The sequence below is a fragment of the Chiloscyllium punctatum genome, chromosome 7 (assembly GCF_047496795.1).
Source record: "Chiloscyllium punctatum isolate Juve2018m chromosome 7, sChiPun1.3, whole genome shotgun sequence".
Lineage (NCBI taxonomy): Eukaryota > Metazoa > Chordata > Chondrichthyes > Orectolobiformes > Hemiscylliidae > Chiloscyllium > Chiloscyllium punctatum.
Window position 1 is genome coordinate 91,010,572 of NC_092745.1, and position 20,776 is coordinate 91,031,347.

General features: G+C 40.4%; 1 protein-coding gene across 2 annotated transcripts in view; it reads right to left on the bottom strand.

Annotated features, from left to right (window-relative positions):
- Nucleotides 1-20,776, bottom strand: part of nrd1a (nardilysin a (N-arginine dibasic convertase)) — a 120,830-nt gene that overhangs the window by 51,856 nt on the left and 48,198 nt on the right. For both annotated transcript variants that reach the window (XM_072574286.1, XM_072574287.1), the window contains exons 12-18: nt 15,132-15,252; nt 7,584-7,642; nt 2,859-2,913; nt 2,636-2,740; nt 1,116-1,239; nt 330-416; nt 55-174 (exon numbers count right to left, since the gene is read on the bottom strand). In XM_072574286.1, coding sequence (XP_072430387.1) covers nt 55-174; nt 330-416; nt 1,116-1,239; nt 2,636-2,740; nt 2,859-2,913; nt 7,584-7,642; nt 15,132-15,252 — 671 coding nt within the window. The remainder of the gene's footprint in view (nt 1-54; nt 175-329; nt 417-1,115; nt 1,240-2,635; nt 2,741-2,858; nt 2,914-7,583; nt 7,643-15,131; nt 15,253-20,776) is intronic.

Genomic DNA, 20,776 nt, shown 5'->3' on the forward strand with positions numbered 1-20,776 from the left:
CTGCCTCTTTCACTTACTGCAACTAAGGTAAAGAGAAGAAATCAGGTAATTTACCTTTAGGAATTTGAAACTTGGTATCTTTTTTGTACCACAGGCGACCATTTTTGTTATCCAAAATTTTCACTGGGTACAGGGTATCTGCACGATCAGATTTCTTCAGTGCAAAATCAGTTGCTGAGAAAAAAAAGAGGCACCATTAATTTTATTATTGATTTTAAAAATGAATTAAATTATCCTTAATAAACTTCTGTAGTTCTTTTTTTCCCCAAAGATCCTTTTGTGATTTTATTTAGCTGTAAAGCAAAATACAAACTTTAAAAATGGCTCACCTATATACTTGTTTTCTCTTGGTAGATGAAGAGCACTATTTAATGGAAAGTCACCTGCCCATAAATCAGCCCAATACTTGTCAATGTCTGTCAGCAACAAATGAAAGAAAAAAGTCCTGTTAAGTAATAGACTGCCTGAAAAAACTATTTCTTTACCTCTTCTTAAAGAAGGGATAGACATGTTCATCTATGACAAAATGGATAAAAGAAGCAATGTGCAAGAAGCTGTGCAAGAAATCACAGAGAATGAAAACCATTCAAGATTATTTCAAAACAAATTGACTTTATATAAATTGGTACTTTGAATGTGTTGAAGTACTGACAAGTTTTCTCACCCATAGATATAATACAATTTATCAGTAATTTGACGTAATATTGAAAATATCTAGTCTCAAGTCAAGCATAAACCCAAACTGGCAGGTGACATGTCATAACATTTCATGGATGCTAAATCATTTACACAACTACACTCAGGGCATGAAGAACTATATAAAATCACCTACATAAACTGGATCAAAGGGATACTATGATGCAAGACTTCAACTCAATGGCCTTCTCCACTTGCAACTATCATGTGATCTTATGAAAAAATACACACAACTAAAAACTAAATTTGAAAACACTATTCCAAATGGATTGTTCTGCATAACACCTTCACATCTCAAGTCGACATTTGTTCAAATCCAATGTCATCAACTCCATCAAAAAAAAGAAGCCTGTCTATTCCCTTCATGTCCACACCCTCTTAAAAGAACAGATTTCTTGCTCAGACACAGGTCACTTTACCTTCAACATCATATAAAGTGCCAAACCAACGCTCTTTTAGCGTACACTTTTCTTTGTGGTTGGGGGAAAGAAGAATCAGATTTGCTCTCTGTGGAGTGAGAAGGGAGCATGCAGCAGCAATAACCTGTCAACAAAAATAAACAGAGAAAATCTACTTTGCATTTGAAGTGATAACTCACCTACATAGCAATATTAAAGCATTTGAACTACCTGAAGTGCTCTGGGATATTCCAAGACGTACAAGACATTTCAGTGCCTTTTTCCAATATTCAATTATTCATTAAAAAACAAATATAAAAATCGTAGTTTGTGTATTCCATATGTTTAACTGAATTTTTAAATTATATTAGAACATCAATACCCTGTAAATTTATGTATACAAACCATGAAACATCATTCTAGAACAAAATTGACCAATTCATTCAACATTTCTTTAATGTCTGAAAGGTTCAGAATAGCAATCTGTGCTTTGGAGGACCAATATCCTATGCCATCCGATGACAAAACAAAGAGGTGTGACACCCCGAAATCCACACAGTTGCAAATCGTGGCTGTACAGCCATTGGAAAACAACAAAGACTAGCTACTTCTATGTTGCTCAGAACAAAAAAAAAGGAAGAAATATTCAATGGAAAAAAGAAACAATGAAATAACTGCAGATGATGGAAATCAAAAAAAAAACAGAATTTGCTGGAAAGGCTCAGCAGGTCTGTCAGTTTCTGTGGACAGAAATCAGAGTTAACATTTCAGGTTCAGTGACCCTTCCTCAGAACCATTAAGTCCTGATTTCTCTCCACAGATGCTGCCAGACCTACTGAGCCTTTCCAAGTATTCAATGGACTTCTTTTAAATGGAAATATCCCAGGCTCCTGCTTCATACTAATTAGCTAATAACCCCAGAACAATTGTGAACAGTCAAATACTGTTCTTACTGCTCTTGAGTGCAGACTCCAAAAATAGATTCTCAAGTACAAGCTCCAATTAAAAGCACAAAGTTGCATCAAGGTATTCATTGGAGGACGATCCAAAGCAAAATCACGCAACCTCTATAATGTAATAACTTTCGCTTAACTGGTGTGTCAATGGATTGAAGCCAAATAAACCAGAGAAATATTTTGTTTGAAGGCAACCCCACATCCTCCAAGACCTCTGTTCTCAAGAAAAAGTTAGCAGCAGCAAAAATATCTTTCTGAACAAATCTATAAGAGGACTTGAAAATTGTTGCTCTACAGAAGTATAAATATTAGAATTCATTTGAAAACTATTTGTAATGTTCCTGAAATTATTGTTGCTTGGGAGGCTGGGGAAAAAATGCCTCACCCATAGCGCAGCAATCCTGAATTCAAGGCATATTTCCTAGCAGTTTGATAGAAGCAGTACAGAGAAGATATGCTTAAACTAAGTAAAACTGAGACATATAAAGCAATAACTATGGTGGCAAATTCACTTAATAGTAAACAAATTCCTATATACATATTGTATCAATTATATCATGAAACAATTTACTCTATAACATTTACCTCTGGGTTGTATTCAAACATTAACTGATCTCCAGTGAGGAAATCTTCTTTCCTGAAAAGCTGCATATTTTCACAAACATTTTCTACAAAATCAATGGGATCAGTCTAAGGAAAAAGCACCAAAAAGAAAAAGAACAATAATTTATTTTAGTTCCTTGCTAAACAATTAGCTTTTAAAAAAATGGAGAAAAGAAGAAAGGGAAAGAGAAATGGAACAATATACCTGCTCCTGGTAATGGAATTCGTTTTCTTCAATTTTCTGGATCTCACAATAAATTCTAGGGGAAAAGAAGTAGCTAAGTTACTTACACCATTATGTATGAATGGATTTATTTATTACTTCCTTAGAACAGAAAATAAAGCAACACTAATGATTAGTATACTTAGACAGTTCCTACAAATACTAAGCAACATTGTTGCGGTGTTCAAGGATCAATCTCTTGTCTATAATGAACTATTACAGTTAATATGGTCATAAAACACCTGTACAAGAGAAGTGATAAAAGAGTCATAGTTCTCATTCTTAATTACTACCCTCATGTTAAAAAGCACATGTTAACTTCATAGAATCCCTACAGTGTGGAAGCAGGCCATTCAGCCCACTGACCCTCTGAAGAACATCCTACCCAGACCCACCCTCCTACATAATCCCTGTAACCCTGCATTCCCCATTGTTAATCCACCCAATTTACACATCCCTGGACGCTATGAGCCAATCCACCTAACCTGCACAGCTTTGGACTGTGGAAGGAAACTGGTGCACCCAGAGAAACCCACGCAGACATGGGGAAAACGTGCAATCTCCAAAGAGTCGCCCAAGGCTGAAATCAAACCCAGGTCCCTGGTGCTGTGAGGCAGCATGAGCCACCATGCCACCCATGTCTGGGGTACAAATTGAGCATGTATATAATTTAAGCTATTTTGTATCAGAATATGACAGACTGGATCTCAAAGAACACAATACATAGAAAATATAAACCTAGAACTTCACTCCAAATTAAACTATGAGATTAGGGGATGGTTACAATATGCCCAAATTCACTATTGTCAAATATAGATCTGTTGCAGGAAGCTCCTCCTTCAGAAAAACAGTGACCAATGCTCCACAAATTTCTGAATAGGCTAATTGAAACACAAGCCTCAAATTATGTAAGGAATAGCTGAATTCTGAAGTGGAATGGTGAGGTTGGGAAAAATAACATTTTCTTTTGGTTAGATTAATTATTTTTGTGAGTGGGTTTCCTCACTTATAGGTATCTTGTGATTCACTTGTCTGTCTCCATGATTAACACTGAAACATAGAAATAGGAGCAGCAGTAGGCTATTCAGCCCTTTGAGCCTGCTGCGCCACTCATTATGATTGTGACTGATCAACAAACTCAAAAGCATGTTCCTGATTTTCCTTCATATCCTTTGGCCCCTTCAGCCCCAATTGCTCCACCCAACTCTTTCCTGAAATCATAAAATGTTTAGATCTCGACTGCTTTCTGTGGTAGTGAATTTCAGAGGCTCATTACTCTCTGGGTAAAAAGATTTCATCTTCTCAGTCCAAAATGATTTTCTACGCATCCTTAGACTGAACCCCCCGGTTCTGAACTCCCCTATTGGGAATATTCTTCCGGTGTTTATCCTGTTAGAATTTAAAGGTTTCTATGAGATCCCCCCTCATTCTTCTAAATTCCACTGATTATAATCCTAACAGATTCAACCTCTCCTCATATCTTAGTCCTGCCATTTCCAAGAATCAGTCTGGTAAACTTTTATTGCACTCTCTCTAAAGCAAGAGCACTCTCCCTCAGACAAGGAGGCTAAACCCTAAAACAATACTACAGATGTTGCCTCGCCAATGCCTTTTATAAAAGGTAGCAAGACATTCCTGCTCCTGCACCCTCATCCTCTCACTGCAAAGGCCAACATGCCATTTACCTTCTTGATAGCTTGCTGCACCTGCATGCTTATCTTCAGTGACTGATGTATGAGGACACCTAGGTCTCATTGCACATTCCACCTCTATCAATTTATAGCTGTTCAGATAATACTCTGCCTGCCTCTTTTTGCTCCCAAAGTGGATAACCTCACATTTATCCACATTATACTGCATCTTCCGTGCATTTTCCCATTCACTCAGCCTATCCAAAACATTCTGAAGCACATCTGCATCCTTCTCATAGCTCACTCTCTCACCCAGCTTTGTCTCATCTGCAAACCTGGAGATAATACATTCAGGTCCGAAAATCATTAATATATATTGTGAGTAGTTGGGTCCTAGAGCTGATCACTGTGGTAACCCACTAGTCACTGTCTGCCATTCAGAAAAAGACCTGTTTATTCTTACTCTTCTTATTTCCTGACTGTCAACCAGTTTTCTACGTATTTCAATCCACTAACCCCAATCCCATGCGCTTTAATTTTACATACTAATCTCTCTTATGTAAGACTTTGTCAAAAGCCTTCCCAAAGTCCAAATAAATCTCATTCACGGCTCCCCCTCATCAACTCTTACCATTTATATGCTCAAAGAATTCCAGACGACTTGCAAAGCAATTAATTAATCAATGCTTACTCTGTACAATCTTGCCACTGTTTTCCAAGTGCTCAGCTATTAAACCTTTTATAATAGACTCTAGATTAGATTAGACTCCCTACAGTGTGGAAACAGGCCCTTTGGCCCAACCAGTACACACCGACCCTCCGAAGAGTATCCCACCCAGACCCATTTCCCTCTGACTAATGCACCTAACACTATGGGTAATTTAGCATGGCCAATTCACCTGACCTGCACATCTTTGGACTGTGGGAGAAAACCCACGCAGGCACGGGGAGAATGTGCAAACTCCACACAGACCGTCGCCCGAGCCTGGAATCAAACCTGGGACCCTGGTGCTGTGAGGCAGCAGTGCTAACCACTGAGCCACTGTGCTGCCCCATTAGCATTAGCATTTGCCCCACTACAAATGTCAGGCTAACTGAACTGTAATTCCCAATTTTCTCTCTGCCTCCCTCTTTTAAAAAGGTTTACATTTGCTAATCTCCAATCTGTAGGAACTGTTCCAGAGCCTATAGTACCTTAGAGGATGACCACCAATGCATCCACTATTTCTGGGTCTACTTGTTTAAATACTCTCGGAAATACATTATCAAGCCTTATCAGGATTCATTGGTCTTCAATGCCATCTATTTCCCCAACACCATTTACCTACTAACACAGAATTCCTTCAGTTCATGCCTCTCACTAAACCCAGTATTCTCCAAAATTTCTAATATTATTTGTGTCCTCTTTAGAGGACACAGAAGTTAAGTAAATCTTTAGTTGCTAAGTCATTTCTTTGTTCTCCTTTAGAAATTGCCCTGTTCCTGATTGCAAGAGGCCTCCATTTGTCTTTATCAATTTTTCTCTTCACTTATCTAACAAAAACTTTTATAGTCAGTTTTAATGTTCCTTAAAAGCTTATTCTTGTACCCTATATTTATTTTCTTAACCAAAGAATTCTACCAAAGAATCTTACTGAATTCTAAACTGCTCCTACTTGTCAGATCTATTGGGTTTTTTTCTGGTCAATTATGGGTGGCATGGTGGCTCAGTGGTTAGCACTGCTGCCTCACAGTGCCAAGGCCCCAGGTTCGGTTCCAGCCACAGGTGACTGTGTGGAGTTCGCACATTCTCCCCGTGTCTGCGTGGGTTTCCTCCAGGTGCTCCAGTTTCCTCCCGCAGTCCACAGATGTGCAGGTCAGGTGAATTGGCCATGCTAAATTGCCCATAGTTTTAGATGCATTAGTTAGGGGGAATGGATCTGGGTGGGTTACTCTTCGGAGGGTCGGTGTGGACTAGTTGGGCCGAAGGGCCTGTTTCCACACTGTAGGAGAAATCTAATCAAATTTGTGTGCCTCTTCTTTGAATTGAATATGACCTCTAATTTTCTTTGTAAGCCATGGTTTGTCCACCTTTCCTGTTTTACTTTTTTGATAGACAGTAATGAACAATTGTCGTAGTTCACCTGTTTAACCATCAGTTGTTTAGGTTATGTTCCCCTTTCCCCAATCTATCATAGTGAACTTGCATCAACATAATTTCTTCTATTTAGATTCAGGGCTCTAACCTCAAATAAATATATCACTCTCCATGGTGATAAAAAATTCTATCATATTGTGGTCACTCCTCACAACAGGACTGCCAAATTATTCCATTCTCATTACACAATACCCACTCTATGCTGGCTTGTTCTCCAGTTGGTTTCTCAATGAATTGATCCAGAAAACTATCCCACCTACGCTCCAGGAATACCTTTTCTATGGTATTGCTACTAATTTGATTTACTGAATCTATATGTAGATTAAAGTTACCTATAATTACAAGTGTTCATTTATTGCATGCATCTTTGTTTTTCCGGTTAATGCCATTCCCAACATCATCCCTACAGTTTAGGTATCTATATACAACCCCCACTAATGTTTTCTGCCCTTCTGTGTTGCTCAAGTCTAACCAGACAGATTCCACAATGTCAGAGGCAATGTCCTTTCTCTCAACTGTTGTAATTTAATCTTAATCCAGTATTTGTAACTCCTCCGCCTTTTCCTTTTTTTCTGCCCTTCCTAATACCCCTCAATATTCAGTTCCCATCCCTAGTCACCCTGCAGTTATCTGTCTGTAATTCTGACTATATCATTCCAGTTTTCATCTATTTGCGCAATTTGTTCATCCAGAAATGGCATTCATCAAAACCAACATTTGAAGAGGGAAATGGGGAAGACATCCATGGGCTGCCAACAATTGGAAACAAATACAAACTTGAGTAACGAGTTTAAAGAAAGATGGGAAAAAAGACTAGTAGGAACTTGCACACAGAGCATTTCTTTTAATTTCACCAGTAGTTTTCAAATCACAATGGAAGTTATATATTTCTGGAGGATTATATCAGCAATAACAAACAACACTATTAAAAATAACTACCTTTCCTGAGGGCCAAGCTTTTGTAGCATTTTCATGTACTGAAAAACAATATGTGCAACCTATATTGAAAGTAAAACAATAGTCATGAGACAAAATATATTCAATCTGTATTTAATGACTTATTTAATAAATTAGCAATACAAATAACTTACTTTGAATTAGGATTGAATGTATGCAATTGTTGGGTAAGAGAGTCAAAATTTTGATATCATACAAATCTAATTTTGTTTGTAATGCCATTAAACTGAAATCGCCGTTCACACTCTATAGTCGTCAGCCTTAAGGCAGTGTTTTAAGAAAACCACCAGTGAAAGTACAGTTGAGTTTAATTAAAAGTCAAGTGAAACGGATTCACATTAAGTGTGTTTTGGGTCTAAAAAGAATTAGCCAACTTAGTGCAAATTTGCACTTGAGTGCGACTTACAAGAGAGTAGCAGAGAGGTGAAATACAGAATTAAGGGATGGAGAGAAAGAGGTGTTCTGTTGCATTTGTGTTTCTTAAACATTTTCAGACTTGGTTCTTACTTGGTTACAGAAAAGAACAAATTGCTTGTTGGGCAAACATCTAGTAAGAGACTAAGGTTTATTGTGCGAGTAAGGTTCATAACAGGTGATAAACAGAAACGTAGAAAATGGGAGCAGGAGTAGGCAATTTGACCCTTCATGCACGCTATGCCATTCAGTATCATCAGGCTGATCATCAAACTCAGTATCCTGTTCCATTTTCTCCACATGCCTTTCAGTTCTTTTAGCTCAAAGGAATAAATCTACTTTCTTCTTGAAAATATTCCATGTTTTGGCCTCAACGTCTCTCTGTAGCAGAGAATTCCACAGGCTTATCACACTCTAGGTAAATAAATTTTCCTCAGAGTCGTACAGCACGGAAACAGATCCTTTGGTCCAACCAGTCCATGCAGTGTCCTAAGTGGCCTATTCCCTATCCTTCAACCATGACTCCAGGTTCTGAACACACCAGTCATCAAGAGCATACTTCTTGCATCCACCCTCCTAATCCTGTTAGAATTTTATATGTTTGTATGAGATTCCCCTTCAATCTTCTAAACTAAGTGAATTTATTCCTAATCAATCCAGTCTCTCCCTGTGAGTCATTCCAGCCACCCCAAAAATCAGTCTGGTAAACCTTTGCTATGCTCCTTCAATAGCCATAACGTCCTTTTTCGGATAAGGAGACCAAACAGCACACAACATTCCAGATGTGGCCAGACCAATGCCCTGAAGAATTGCAACAAGACATCCCTGCTCAAGTCATAGAATCATAGAAATGTACAGCATGGAAACAGACCCTTCGGTCCAACCTGTCCATGCCGACCAGATATCCCAACAAATTCTAATCCCACCTGATAGCAGCCGGCCCATATCCCTCCAAACCCTTCCTATTCATACACCCATCCAAATGCTGTTTAAATGTTGTAATTGTACCAGCCTCCACCACATCCTCCTCTGGCAGCTCATTCCATACACATACCACCCACGGTGTGAAAAAGTTGCCCCTTCGGTCTCTTTTATATCTTTCCCCTCTCACTCTAAACCTATGCACTCTCGTTCTGGACTCCCCCACCCCAGGAAAAAGACTATGCCTATCTACCCTATCCATGCCCCTCATGATTTTGTAAACCTCCATAAGGTCACCCCTCAGCCTCCGACGCTCGAGGGAAAACAGCCCTAGCCTGTTCAGCCTCTCCCTTTACCTCAAATCCTCCAACCCTGGCAACATCCTTGTAAATCTTTTCTGAACCCTTTCACATTTCACAACATCTTTCCAATAGGAAGGAGACCAGAATTGCATGCAATATTCCAACAGTAACCTCATCAATGTCCTGTACAGCTGCAACATGACCTCCCAACTCCTGTACTCAATACTCTGACCAATTAAGGAAAGCATACCAAACGCCGCCTTCACTATCCTATCTACCTGCGACTCCACTTTCAAGGAGCTATGAACCTGTACTCCAAGGTCTCTTAGTTCAGCAACACTCCCTAGGATCTTACCATTAAGTGTATCCTGCTAAGAATTGCTTTCCCAAAATGCAGCACCTTGCATTTATCTGAATTAAACTCCATCTGCCACTTCTCAGCCCATTGGCCCACCTGATCAAGATCCCGTTGTAATCTGAGGTAAGCTTCTTCGCTGTCCACTACACCTCCAATTTTGGTGTCATCTGCAAACTTACTAACTGTACCTCTTATGCTCGCATCCAAATCCTTGTGGCACTCCAATGGTCACAAGCCTCCAGTCTGAAAAACAACCCTCCATCACCACCCTCTATCTTCTACCTTTGAGCCAGTTCTGTATCCAAATGGCTAGTTCTCCCTGTATTCCTGTGATCTAACCTGGTTCACCAGTCACCCATGGGGAACCTTGTTGAACACCTTACTGAAGTCCATATAGATCACATCTACCGCTCTGTCCTCATCAATCCTCTTTGTTACTTCTTCAAGAACCTCAATCAAGTTTGTGAGACATGATTTCCCACGCATAAAGCCACATTGCCATCCCTAATCAGTCCTTGCCTTTCCAAATACATGTACATCTTATCCCTCAGGATTCCCACCACCAACGTCAGGCTTACTGGTCTATAGTTCCCTGGCTTGTCCTTACCACCTTTCTTAAACAGTGGCACCACGTTAGCCAACCTCCAGTCTTCTAGCACCCCACCTGTGACTATCGATGATACAAATATCTCAGCAAGGGGCCCAGCAATCACTTCTCTAGCTTTCCACAGAGTTCTAGGGCATACTTGATCAGGTCCTAGGGATTTATCCACCTTTATGCATTTCCCTCTGTAATATGGACAGTTTTTTCAAGACGTCACCATCTATTTCCCTAGAGTATATATCTTCCATTTCCTTTTCCACAGTAAATACTGATGCAAAATATTTGTTTAGTATCTCCCCTATTTTCTCCACACAAAAGCCACCTTGCTGATCTTTGAGGTGTCCTATTCTCTCCCTAGTTACCCTTTCCCCTTCATATGTTTGTAAAAACCCTTTGGATTCTCCTTAATTCTTTTTGCCAAAGCTATCTCATGTCCCCTTTTTGCCGTCCTGATTTCCCTCTTAAGTATACTCCTACTGCCTTTATACTCTTCGATGGATTCACTCGATCTCTCCTGTCTATACCTGACATGTGCTTCCTTCTTTTTCTTAACCAAACCCTCAATTTCTATACCTTCCAGCCTTTCCTTTCGCTAGATTCTCATTATCCATTTCTGAAGGCTTCCCATTTTTCAGCTGTCCCTTTACCTGCGAACATCTGCCCACAATCAGCTTTTGAGAGTTCTTGTTTAATACCATCAAAATTAGCCTTCCTCCAGTTTAGAACTTCAACTTTTAGATCTGGTCTATCCTTTTCCATCACTATTTTAAAACTATTAGCATTATGTTCACTGGCCCCAAAGTGCTCCCCCATTGACACCTCAGTTACCTGCCCTGCCTTATTTCTCAAGAGTAGGTCAACTTTTGCACCTTCTCTAGTAGGTACATCCATATACTGAATCTGAAAATGTTCTTGTCCACACTTAACAAATTCCTCTCCATCTAAACCCTTAACACTATGGCAGTCCCAGTCGATGTTCGGAAAGTTAAAATCGCCTACCATAACAACCCTATTATTCTTACAGACAGCTGAGATCTCCTTACAAATTTGTTTTTCAATTTCCCTCTGACTATTAGGGGTTCTATAATACATCCCAATAAGGTGATCATTCCTTTCTTATTTCTCAGTTCCACCCAAATAACTTCCCTGGATGTATTTCCGGGAAAATCCTCCCTCAGTACAGATGTAATGCTATCCCTTATCAAAAATGCCACTCCCCCTCCTCTCTTGCCTCCCTTTCTATCCTTCCTGTAGCATCTGTATCCGGGAACATTAAGCTGTCAGTCCTGCCCATTCCTGGGCCATGTTTTTGTAATTGCTATGATATCCTAGTCCCATGTTCCTAACCATGCCCTGAGCTGTTCTGCCGTCCCCGTTAGGCCCCTTGCATTGAAATAAATGCAGTTCAATTTATTAGTCCTACCTTGTCCCTGCCTGCCCTGACTGTTTGACTCGCTTCTGTTCTCAACTGTTCCAGTCTCAGATAAATCTCTTTCCTCACTATATCCCTGGGTCCCACCTCCCCACCTTACTAGTTTAAATCCTCCCAAGCAGCTCTAGCAAATTTCCCTGCCAATATATTAGTTTCCTTCCAATTTAGATGCAATCTGTCCTTCTTGTACAGGTCACTTCTAACCCTAAATAGATTCCAATGATCCAAAAATGTGAAGCCTTCTCCCATACACCAGCTCCTCAGCCATGCATTCATCTGCGCTATCCTCCTATTCCTGCCCTCACTAACTCGTATTGCCAGGAGTAATCCAGATATTACTACTCTCGAGGATCTCCTTTTTAAATTCCTGACTAACTCTCTGTAATCACTCTTCAGAATCTCAACCATTTCCTTTCCTATGTTTTGGTTCCAATGTGGACAATGACCTCTTGCTGGCCCCTTGTCCCCTTGAGATTATTTTGCACCCTCTGAGACATCCTTGGTCCTGGCACCAGGGAAGCAACACACCATTCAGATTTTTTTGCTACTGGCCACAGAAACGTCTGTCTGTATCTCAAACTACAGAACCCCCTAACACAATTGATCTCTTGGAACTTGACGTACCCCTCGTTGCATTAGAGCCAGTCTCAACATCAGAAACTTGGCTGTTCATGCTACGTTCCCCGTGCTACTTCCTACATGAATCGATCACCCCATACATTTTCCAAAACAGCATACTTGTTTGAAATGGGGATAGCCACAAAAGATGCCTGCACTACCTGCCTACCTCTCTTACCTTTCCTGAAGTTAACCTATCGATGTGACTGTATCTGAGACTTTGTCCCCTTCCTGTAACTGCTATCCATCACATACCGTTGCTGTTGCAAATTCCACATTCCCTCTAACTGTCTTTCCAACCGATCCATTCGATCTGATAGGATTCACAACCAACAGCATTTATTTCAGATACACCCCGCAGTAATCCGTAAACTCTCCTTAAACTCCCACGTCCGACAAGCAGCGCATATCACTCCACTAAAGGACATTTTTGCTCCTTCACAATCTACAGACCCAGAAAACAACACTGTCTTATTCCTCTCCAAAATACTGGTCCAGGTTAAATAAATAGTTATCACTTATATTTTAAGTTTGATCAAGAGATATATCTCAAAAACATATAATCAAGAAAGAACTCACTCTACTCACTACTGCAGGCTTTCTACAGGCCACACTTAAAACAATTCAGTTATCGGTTTCTGTGCTGTGACTTGGTCCAAACAGTTCCTCCAACATCAGTTGTGAATTTCACTGTTTGATCATTTGCCCAGACGCACTCCAATGTCCAATGATACATGAATTCAAACAGCAAAGGCAGTAACTGTGCAGGTTCACTGTGGTATCAGTTTCTTTCTCTCTGTACTTGAATCCTCTTGCTATAAAAGCCAACATAACATTTGCCTTTTTCACAACTTGCTGCATCTGTGAGCTTACTTTCAGCGATTGATGTAAGAAAACACCTTGTGTCATTGCACCTCTCCCTTTCTCAATCTATCACCAGATAAAACCTATCTATTTTTGCTACCAATATGGATAACATCACATTTATCCACATTAATCTTGCATCTGCCATATATATGTCCACTCACTTAACTTGTTCAAATCATAAAGAAGCATCTTTGCATCCTTCTCACAGCCTGCTCTCCTACCCAGCTTTGTGTCATATTCAAACTTGGAGATATAGTTTCCTCATCTCAATCATTAATATATATTGTAAATAGCTGGGGTCCAAGCATTGATCACTGTGGTACCCCACGAGTTACTGCCTGCCACTCAGAAAAAGATCTGTTTGCTTCCTGGCCGCTAATGAGTTCTCAATGAATTTCAGTAGACAACCTCTAACCCATGCGCTTTAATCTCTCATGTGGGACATTATCGAAAGCCTTCTGCAAATCCAAGCAAACCACAGTTAAGTAAGGTTAACAATATATATATACACACACACACACAAAAGAAAATATATAATTGAATAAATTATATCCTGACTTAGAATGCATTATGGATGCCAGGATGTGTAATATGTCATAATCGTATGTATAGACTGTAAAATTAATAATGGAAAATAAGGAAATGGAAAATGAACGGGTATTTTGCCTTTATTTCAAAGGAATGGAGTATAGACATAGCAAAATCATGCTAAAACCAACATATTAATTAGATCACACCTAGAATCTTGTGAACAGTTTTGATCTCTTTTTCTGAGGAATGATTTAGTGATGCAGTATAGAGAACATTCACTTGGTTGTTACCGGGTATAGAGAGTTACTCTTACAAGGAGAGATCGGGTATGCTGGGTTAGTACTCATTTGAGTGATGAATGACATCAGAGCCTATTGAAACATCAAAATTCTTATGGGGTTCAACACGATAGGTTGTTTCAGTTTGTGAGAGATTCTACGACCTCAATCTCAGAGAATGAGATCACCCAGTCAGGATAGGGATGAAGGCAAATTTATTTTCTTCAGGGGCACTGAATCTGCAGATTTACGGTAGATGGTTGGTTGGGTTACTAAGGATATTCAAGGCTGAAATTTAATCATTAAGGGAATCAAGGGTTATGAGGAAAAGGCAGGAAGGTATAGTTGAGGATCATCCATGATCTCAATGAATGGGAGAGCGCACTGAGTGAGCCAAATGGACTACTTCTGTATCTATATCTTATGGTTGTCATAAATGGTATTGCAGAGCTCTGTGAAGTATAGGAATCTCGGAACACGAATCACAAAAGGTCAATATGCAGCTATAGTGACTAATTAGCAAAGCTAATTGCTAGTAATTATTTATCATGTGGGAAAGTGAATACAAAAGGAAGGAGGTTATGCTTCAGTTATATATAAGGCACAGGTAAGACCACAGCTGGAATAATGTGCACAGTATTGGTCTTATTTAAGGAAAGATGCAAATGTGATGGAGGCACTTCAGAGAAGGCTTAACAACCTAATGCCTGAAATGATTAAGTTAGTTTATGAGGAAAGGTTGAACAGGCTAGGCTGTATCCGCCAAAGTTTCAAAGAGTAAGAGGCGACATGATTGTAACATAAATGATCCTGAGGGGTCATTGTCTAAAAATCAAGGGTCAACCATTTAAAACTTTTTTTAGAGGGTGGTGAGTCTTCAGAACTATCTTCCTGAAGAGATGAAGAAACCAGAGCCCTTGAATATCTTTAAAACAAAAGTTGCTATATTCTTGTTAAGCAAAAAAGGCAAAAAATATGCTGGGGTAAGCAGGAAAGCAGATGAGGTTACTATTAGATCAGCCATGATCTTACTGAATGGCAGAGCTGGTCTGGCCTACTCTGGTTCCTAATTTTTATATTTATATGTAACTGAAGTAATTTAGCTGTAATTAATAATTTGTACACCAAAGAGAGACTAAAACATTGTGGAAACATTCTTAAAGGTGAACATAAATGAATAAATAATCACTACTGAAGGCCTTTACCTCATAGAACTGTTGATAACCATCATCAGTTAATGTAATGGAAATGTTGAACACAGAATATGTCGAGTTCTGCTCAAATCCAGTTTCACCATTTCCTCCAAATAAGGCAAGAGCTAAACACCTAGAAAAGATTTATTCTTCAGTATACTATCAGAGCTAAGTGCATGCCAATGATGCTCTGTACGCGCCAATTCACAGAATACAATGTACCTTGAGTTTTCATTCTTATCCACTGCACCAAGCAGCAGGAAATGGAGGCAGCTAAATCACTATTCAAATGACACAATTGATTTCTGAATAGAGAATATTTTCTTCAGGCATTTGTACCAGTTTAGCAATATAAAATGCAATTCTTATTTATTTGAGTTCATTAATTCATTCTTAATTCAAATATTAGATAATTGTCTCTAAAATTGACCACCACTAGAATATGGTCACCAACTCAACAATACAAATATTTCAAATTTCACTGGTCGTCATGCTGAAGAAACCAAGGTATTGTCAAACAAACAGACACTGCACAATTTGCTCAGTTACTTCTTTCAAAAAGTGTAGAAAAATAAACAGTCCGTTGATAGACTGAGCGATCATAAATTTCACTTCCAATTTCCATCTTGGTCTCACTTGCACCTGGTCCATCTCTGACTCTTCTCTGACTTCTCAGTCTCCATTTCCACAGGCAGACTGTCTGTTAATATTCAGTACAATCCCACTGATCCCCAACATCTATCTTGGCTACAATTCCTCACACCCTACTTCTTCTAAGAACTGAATTCCATTCTCCTAGTTTCTCAATCTCCATCGCATCTGTTCCAATGATGCCAGCTTCCACAATGTGGTGCTTCCAACACACTTTTCATTTTTTTCAACTCAGAATCCACACCACTATAGTTGATATGGGCCTTCAGCAGTATTCAATCCATTCCCTGTACTCCTGTCTTCAGCCTTTCTCCTCCCCATTGGAACCTCAAAAGGGCTCCCTTCAGCATCATTTTCCACTCCACAAGTCCCCGTTTTCAAAGGATCATCCTCTGCCGCTTACACCACCTTCCGCACAATGCTAATATCAAACACATCGTCCGTTCCCCACCAGGTATTCCTCGTGGATGATTCCCTCCATAAGAGCATAAGAAACAGTAGCAGAAGTAAGCCATTTGGCCCAATGAGTCCACTCCGCCATTCAATGAAACTCGGTAACACACCGATCTGTTCCACTATTACTTCCATCACCTCATTCTCCTCCCCTCTCAGCCCTTCACACCATCTTCCCATGCAACCACGGAAGATGTAACAATTGCCCCTTTACTTGCATCACTGTTTAAAACTCTAAACATTCCTTCCAGCTGAAGCTGAGGTTTACTTCTACTTGTTTCAATCTAGTTTACTGCATCCAGTAATCACAATTGAGGCTTCTTCCACGATGGGGACAGCAAATGCACATTTGATGACCACTTTGCTCAGCACTTCTATTCAGTCTGCAAGCATGACCTAAACCTTCCATTGCCTGCCATTTCAATACAATGTCCTGCTCTCATGCTCACATTTCTGTCCTAGGCTGGCTGCAATTTTGTGAAGCCCCATGCTTGCTGAAGGAACAGTACTTCATTTTTCACTTAAGCACTGTACAGCTTTCAGGCCTCAACTCTTATTCAGGAACATCGAACTATAAATTTTGTCCTCCATTTTCATACTGAACAATTAAATAGCAGCAAGTCATAGAGTCAAAGAGATGTACAGCAGTGAACAGAGCCTTCAGTCCATGCTGACCAGATATCCTAAACTAATCTAGTCTCATTTGCCAGCACTTGGCTCATATTCCTCTAAACCCTCCCTATTGAAATACCCATCCAAATGCCTTTTAAAATGCTGTAATTAAACCAGCCTCCACCATTTCCTCTGGCAGCTTATTCCATAGACACACCACCCGCTGCATAAAACACTGTCCCTTAAATCTTTCCCCTTTCAACCTAAACCTACAGCCTCTAGTTCTGGACTCCCCCACCCCAGGAAAAAGACTATGCCTATTTATCCTATCCATGCCCCTCATGATTTTATAAACCTCTATAAGGTCACCCCTCAGCCTCCCACACTCCATAGAAAACAGCCCCAGCCTGTTCAGCCTCTCCCTATAGCTCAAATCCTCCAACCCTGGCAACATCCTTGTAAATCTTTTCTGAACCCTTTCAAGTTACACAATATCCTTCCCATAGGAAGGAGACCAGAAGTGCATGCAATATTCCAAAAGTGGCGTAACCAATGTCCTGTGCAGCCGCAACATGACCTCCCAACTCCTGTACTCAATACCCTGACCAATAAAGGAAAGCATACCAAACGCCTTCTTCACCGTCCGATCTAACTGCGACTCTACTTTCAAGGAACTATGAACCTGCACTCCAAGGTTTTTGTTCAGCAACACTCCCTAGGACCTTACCATTAAGTGTATAAGTCCTGCTCTGATTTGCCTTTCCAAAATGCAGCACCTCGCATTTATCTAAATTAAACACCATCTGCCACTCCTCAGGCCATTGGCCCATCTGATCAAGATCCCATTGTATTCTGTGGTAACCTTCTTCGCTGCCCACTACACCTCCAATTTTGGTGTCATCTGCAAACTTATTAACTATAACTCTTAGGTCTACATCCAAATCATTTATATAAATGACGAAAAGCAGTGGATCCAGTACTGATCCTTGTGGCACACTACTGGTCTAAAAGGCAACCCTCCACCACCACCCTCTGTCTTCTACCTTCAAGCCAGTTCTGTGTCCAAATGGCTAGTTCTCCCAGTCTTCCATGTGATCTAACCTTGGTAACCAGTCTACCATGAGGAGCCTTGTTGAACACCTTATTGAAGTCCAAATAGGTCACATCCACCGCTCTGCCCTCATCAATCCTCTCTGTTACTTCTTCAAAAAACTGTGATTGCCTAAAAAAAGACTAATTACGATGAACAGGATAATTAACATCCTTCCATGTGCAGGCAATAAAGGAAATTTAGACTCACAAATTTGGCAATGTCAAATAGGTTAATTCAGAAAGGTAAAGTCTGCCACATGTGCAATATATGAAGCTATCCTTTGTCAGATTCCTTGCTTTGTCAAATGCTTTGAAGCTTCTGAAACTACATGTCACCATGGTGGCAAGTTCTGGCTACAGCTAGTGTCTCAATTTGCATTAACTGGTTAGAATTTTCCACTCATTGTGATTGATTGGAGGGCATTCAGGGGTCTGCTTGCACTACAGTTTTAGAAACTCTGCTGATCCATTGGCAGGACATCTATAACATATCCATGGGGATGTGGTCATCTTCTATCTTGTTCACATGCTCAAACCAGTAATGATCAGCTTTAACAATCTTGGCCTCTGAAAGGGCTGCAGAAGGAAGCTGAGCATTATTCAGCACACCTTGTAAATTATGCAGACTGTTTCCACCAAACATTGTTGATGGAAGGAGTGAACATTTAAGATGATAGATAGGATGCTCCAGCAGGCTGCTTTGTTCTGCTTGGTGACAAGCTTCTTGTCTTGTTGCGGTCAGACTCATCCAGGCACATGTATTTTATTACATTCCTGACATGCACCTTGTACATAGTGTACAAGGTTTTAGAGAAATCGAGGGCAGGGTTACTCAGCACAAAATTCCCGTGTTCTGACCACCTCCTTCAACCATCATATTTACATGGCTGATCCAGGTTACATTGTAGTCAATGATAACCCAAAAATGTAGTACTGGAAAAACACAGCTGGTCAGGCAGCATCCGAGGAGCAGGAGAATCAACATTTTGGGCATAAGCCCTTCATCAGGAACTATTCCTGATGAAGGGCTTATGCCTGAAATGTCGATTCTTCTGCTCCTCGGATGCTGCCTGACCAAGTGTGCTTTTCCAGCACCACACTCTCGACTCTGATCTCCAGCATCTGCAGTACTCACTTTCTCCTAGTCAATGATAAGCCGCCAGAATGTTGATGATCAGAGTTCACTGATGGTATTGGAGTGGATCATCTTACAAAGATGGTTAGATTCACTCTTCTTGGAGATGGTCATTATCTGATAACTGTATAGAATGAATGTTACTCCTTACTAAACTGCTCAAGCCTGAATGCTGTCCAGCCCTTGCTACATGTGAGTACAGACTGGTTGGGAAATTATGCATTGAACTGCACATCTAACACAACCATCTGTAACAAACAATCCCACTTCTAACCTCAAGCTAGAAGTTAAGTCATTGATGATGCAGCTGAGGGTAGTTAAAAGGTAGAACTCTGCCCTGAGGAACTGAGGAACTCTTGTGGTCCTTACTCCTGAGCCAGAAGGCCCAAGTTCAAGTCCCACCTGCTCCAGAAGTAATGACATCTCTGAACAAGTTGATTGGAAAATATCTATCCTGAGGAAGTCCTGCAGTAATGTCCTGATGCGGACATAATTGCTGTCCATCAACCATCTTCTTTTGTGCTAGATAAGACTCTGCCCAGCTAGAGAGATTACCCGATTTTCAGTGACTTCTTGATCTAATGCTCTGTCAAATGCTGCTTTGATGTCAACAGCAGTCACTTGGACATCACATGTGAAGTTCAGATTTTTTTGTCCATGTTTGATCCAAGGCTGCAATGTGTGCAGGAGTTGAGTGGCTCCTGTAGAACCCAAACTCAGCATCATAAACAGGTTACTACCATGCATGGACCACTTAACTGGACTTTAATGATACATTCCATCACTGCTAACAATGGAAAGTAGGGTAGTAAGTGGCTGGATAGGATTGGTACAGAAGCCTGCAATCAACATAAGCCCATAATTGCTGCCATACCACTCCCTATAGCCTTTTGCAATTCAAAACAAATATGGAGTTGGCCAAGAACTTAGAAAAGTTCATCAAACATCAAAAGGAATCAACTAGCAACCAACTCAACAGCACTTCATAATTCCTTTAAACAACATGGCAGGGACAGGTTGGGAGGAGTCCTGGTAACGAACATACTTTACGAGGTTAAGAGAAAGCGTCAGCTGGGTAATAGGAAGTTCCAAAACGGCAACATTTTCATCAAAGCAGCAGTGATTGGATTGAGAGCTGTTGCTTTCTAGGAAGCATAAAAAATGGACTTCATAATGGCTATCTTGAATGCACTGAGCACTGCTTTAAATGCAGAGTATAAAGTGGGTTTTTATTAGTAGAGAGTTCGGTGAAAAGGGCAAGACAGTGGTTATTTCTTTTCTCTACCTCCATTAATGGGTGGCACGGTGGCTCAGTGGTTAGCATCGCTGCCTCACAGCACCAGGGTCCCAGGTTCGATTCCAGTCTCAGGCAACTGTCTGTGTGGAGTTTGCACATTCTCCCAGTGTCTGCGTGGGTTTCTTCCTGGTGCTCCAGTTTCCTCCCACAGTCTAAAGATGTGCAGGCCAGGTGAATTGGCCATGCTAAATTGCCCATAGCTATAGGTGCATTAGTCAGAGGGTAGTGGGTCTGGGTGGGTTACTCTTCAGAGGGTCGGTATGGACTGGTTGGGCCGAAGGGCCTGTTTCCACACTGTAGGGAATCTAATCAAAATCAATTATCTCACTCTTTGCTGTAGTGAGAGAAACTTATTGGTGACAAAGTGATAAGTTATTGGAATTGCAATAAAAAGTTTTAAGCTACAGTATGGCAAGT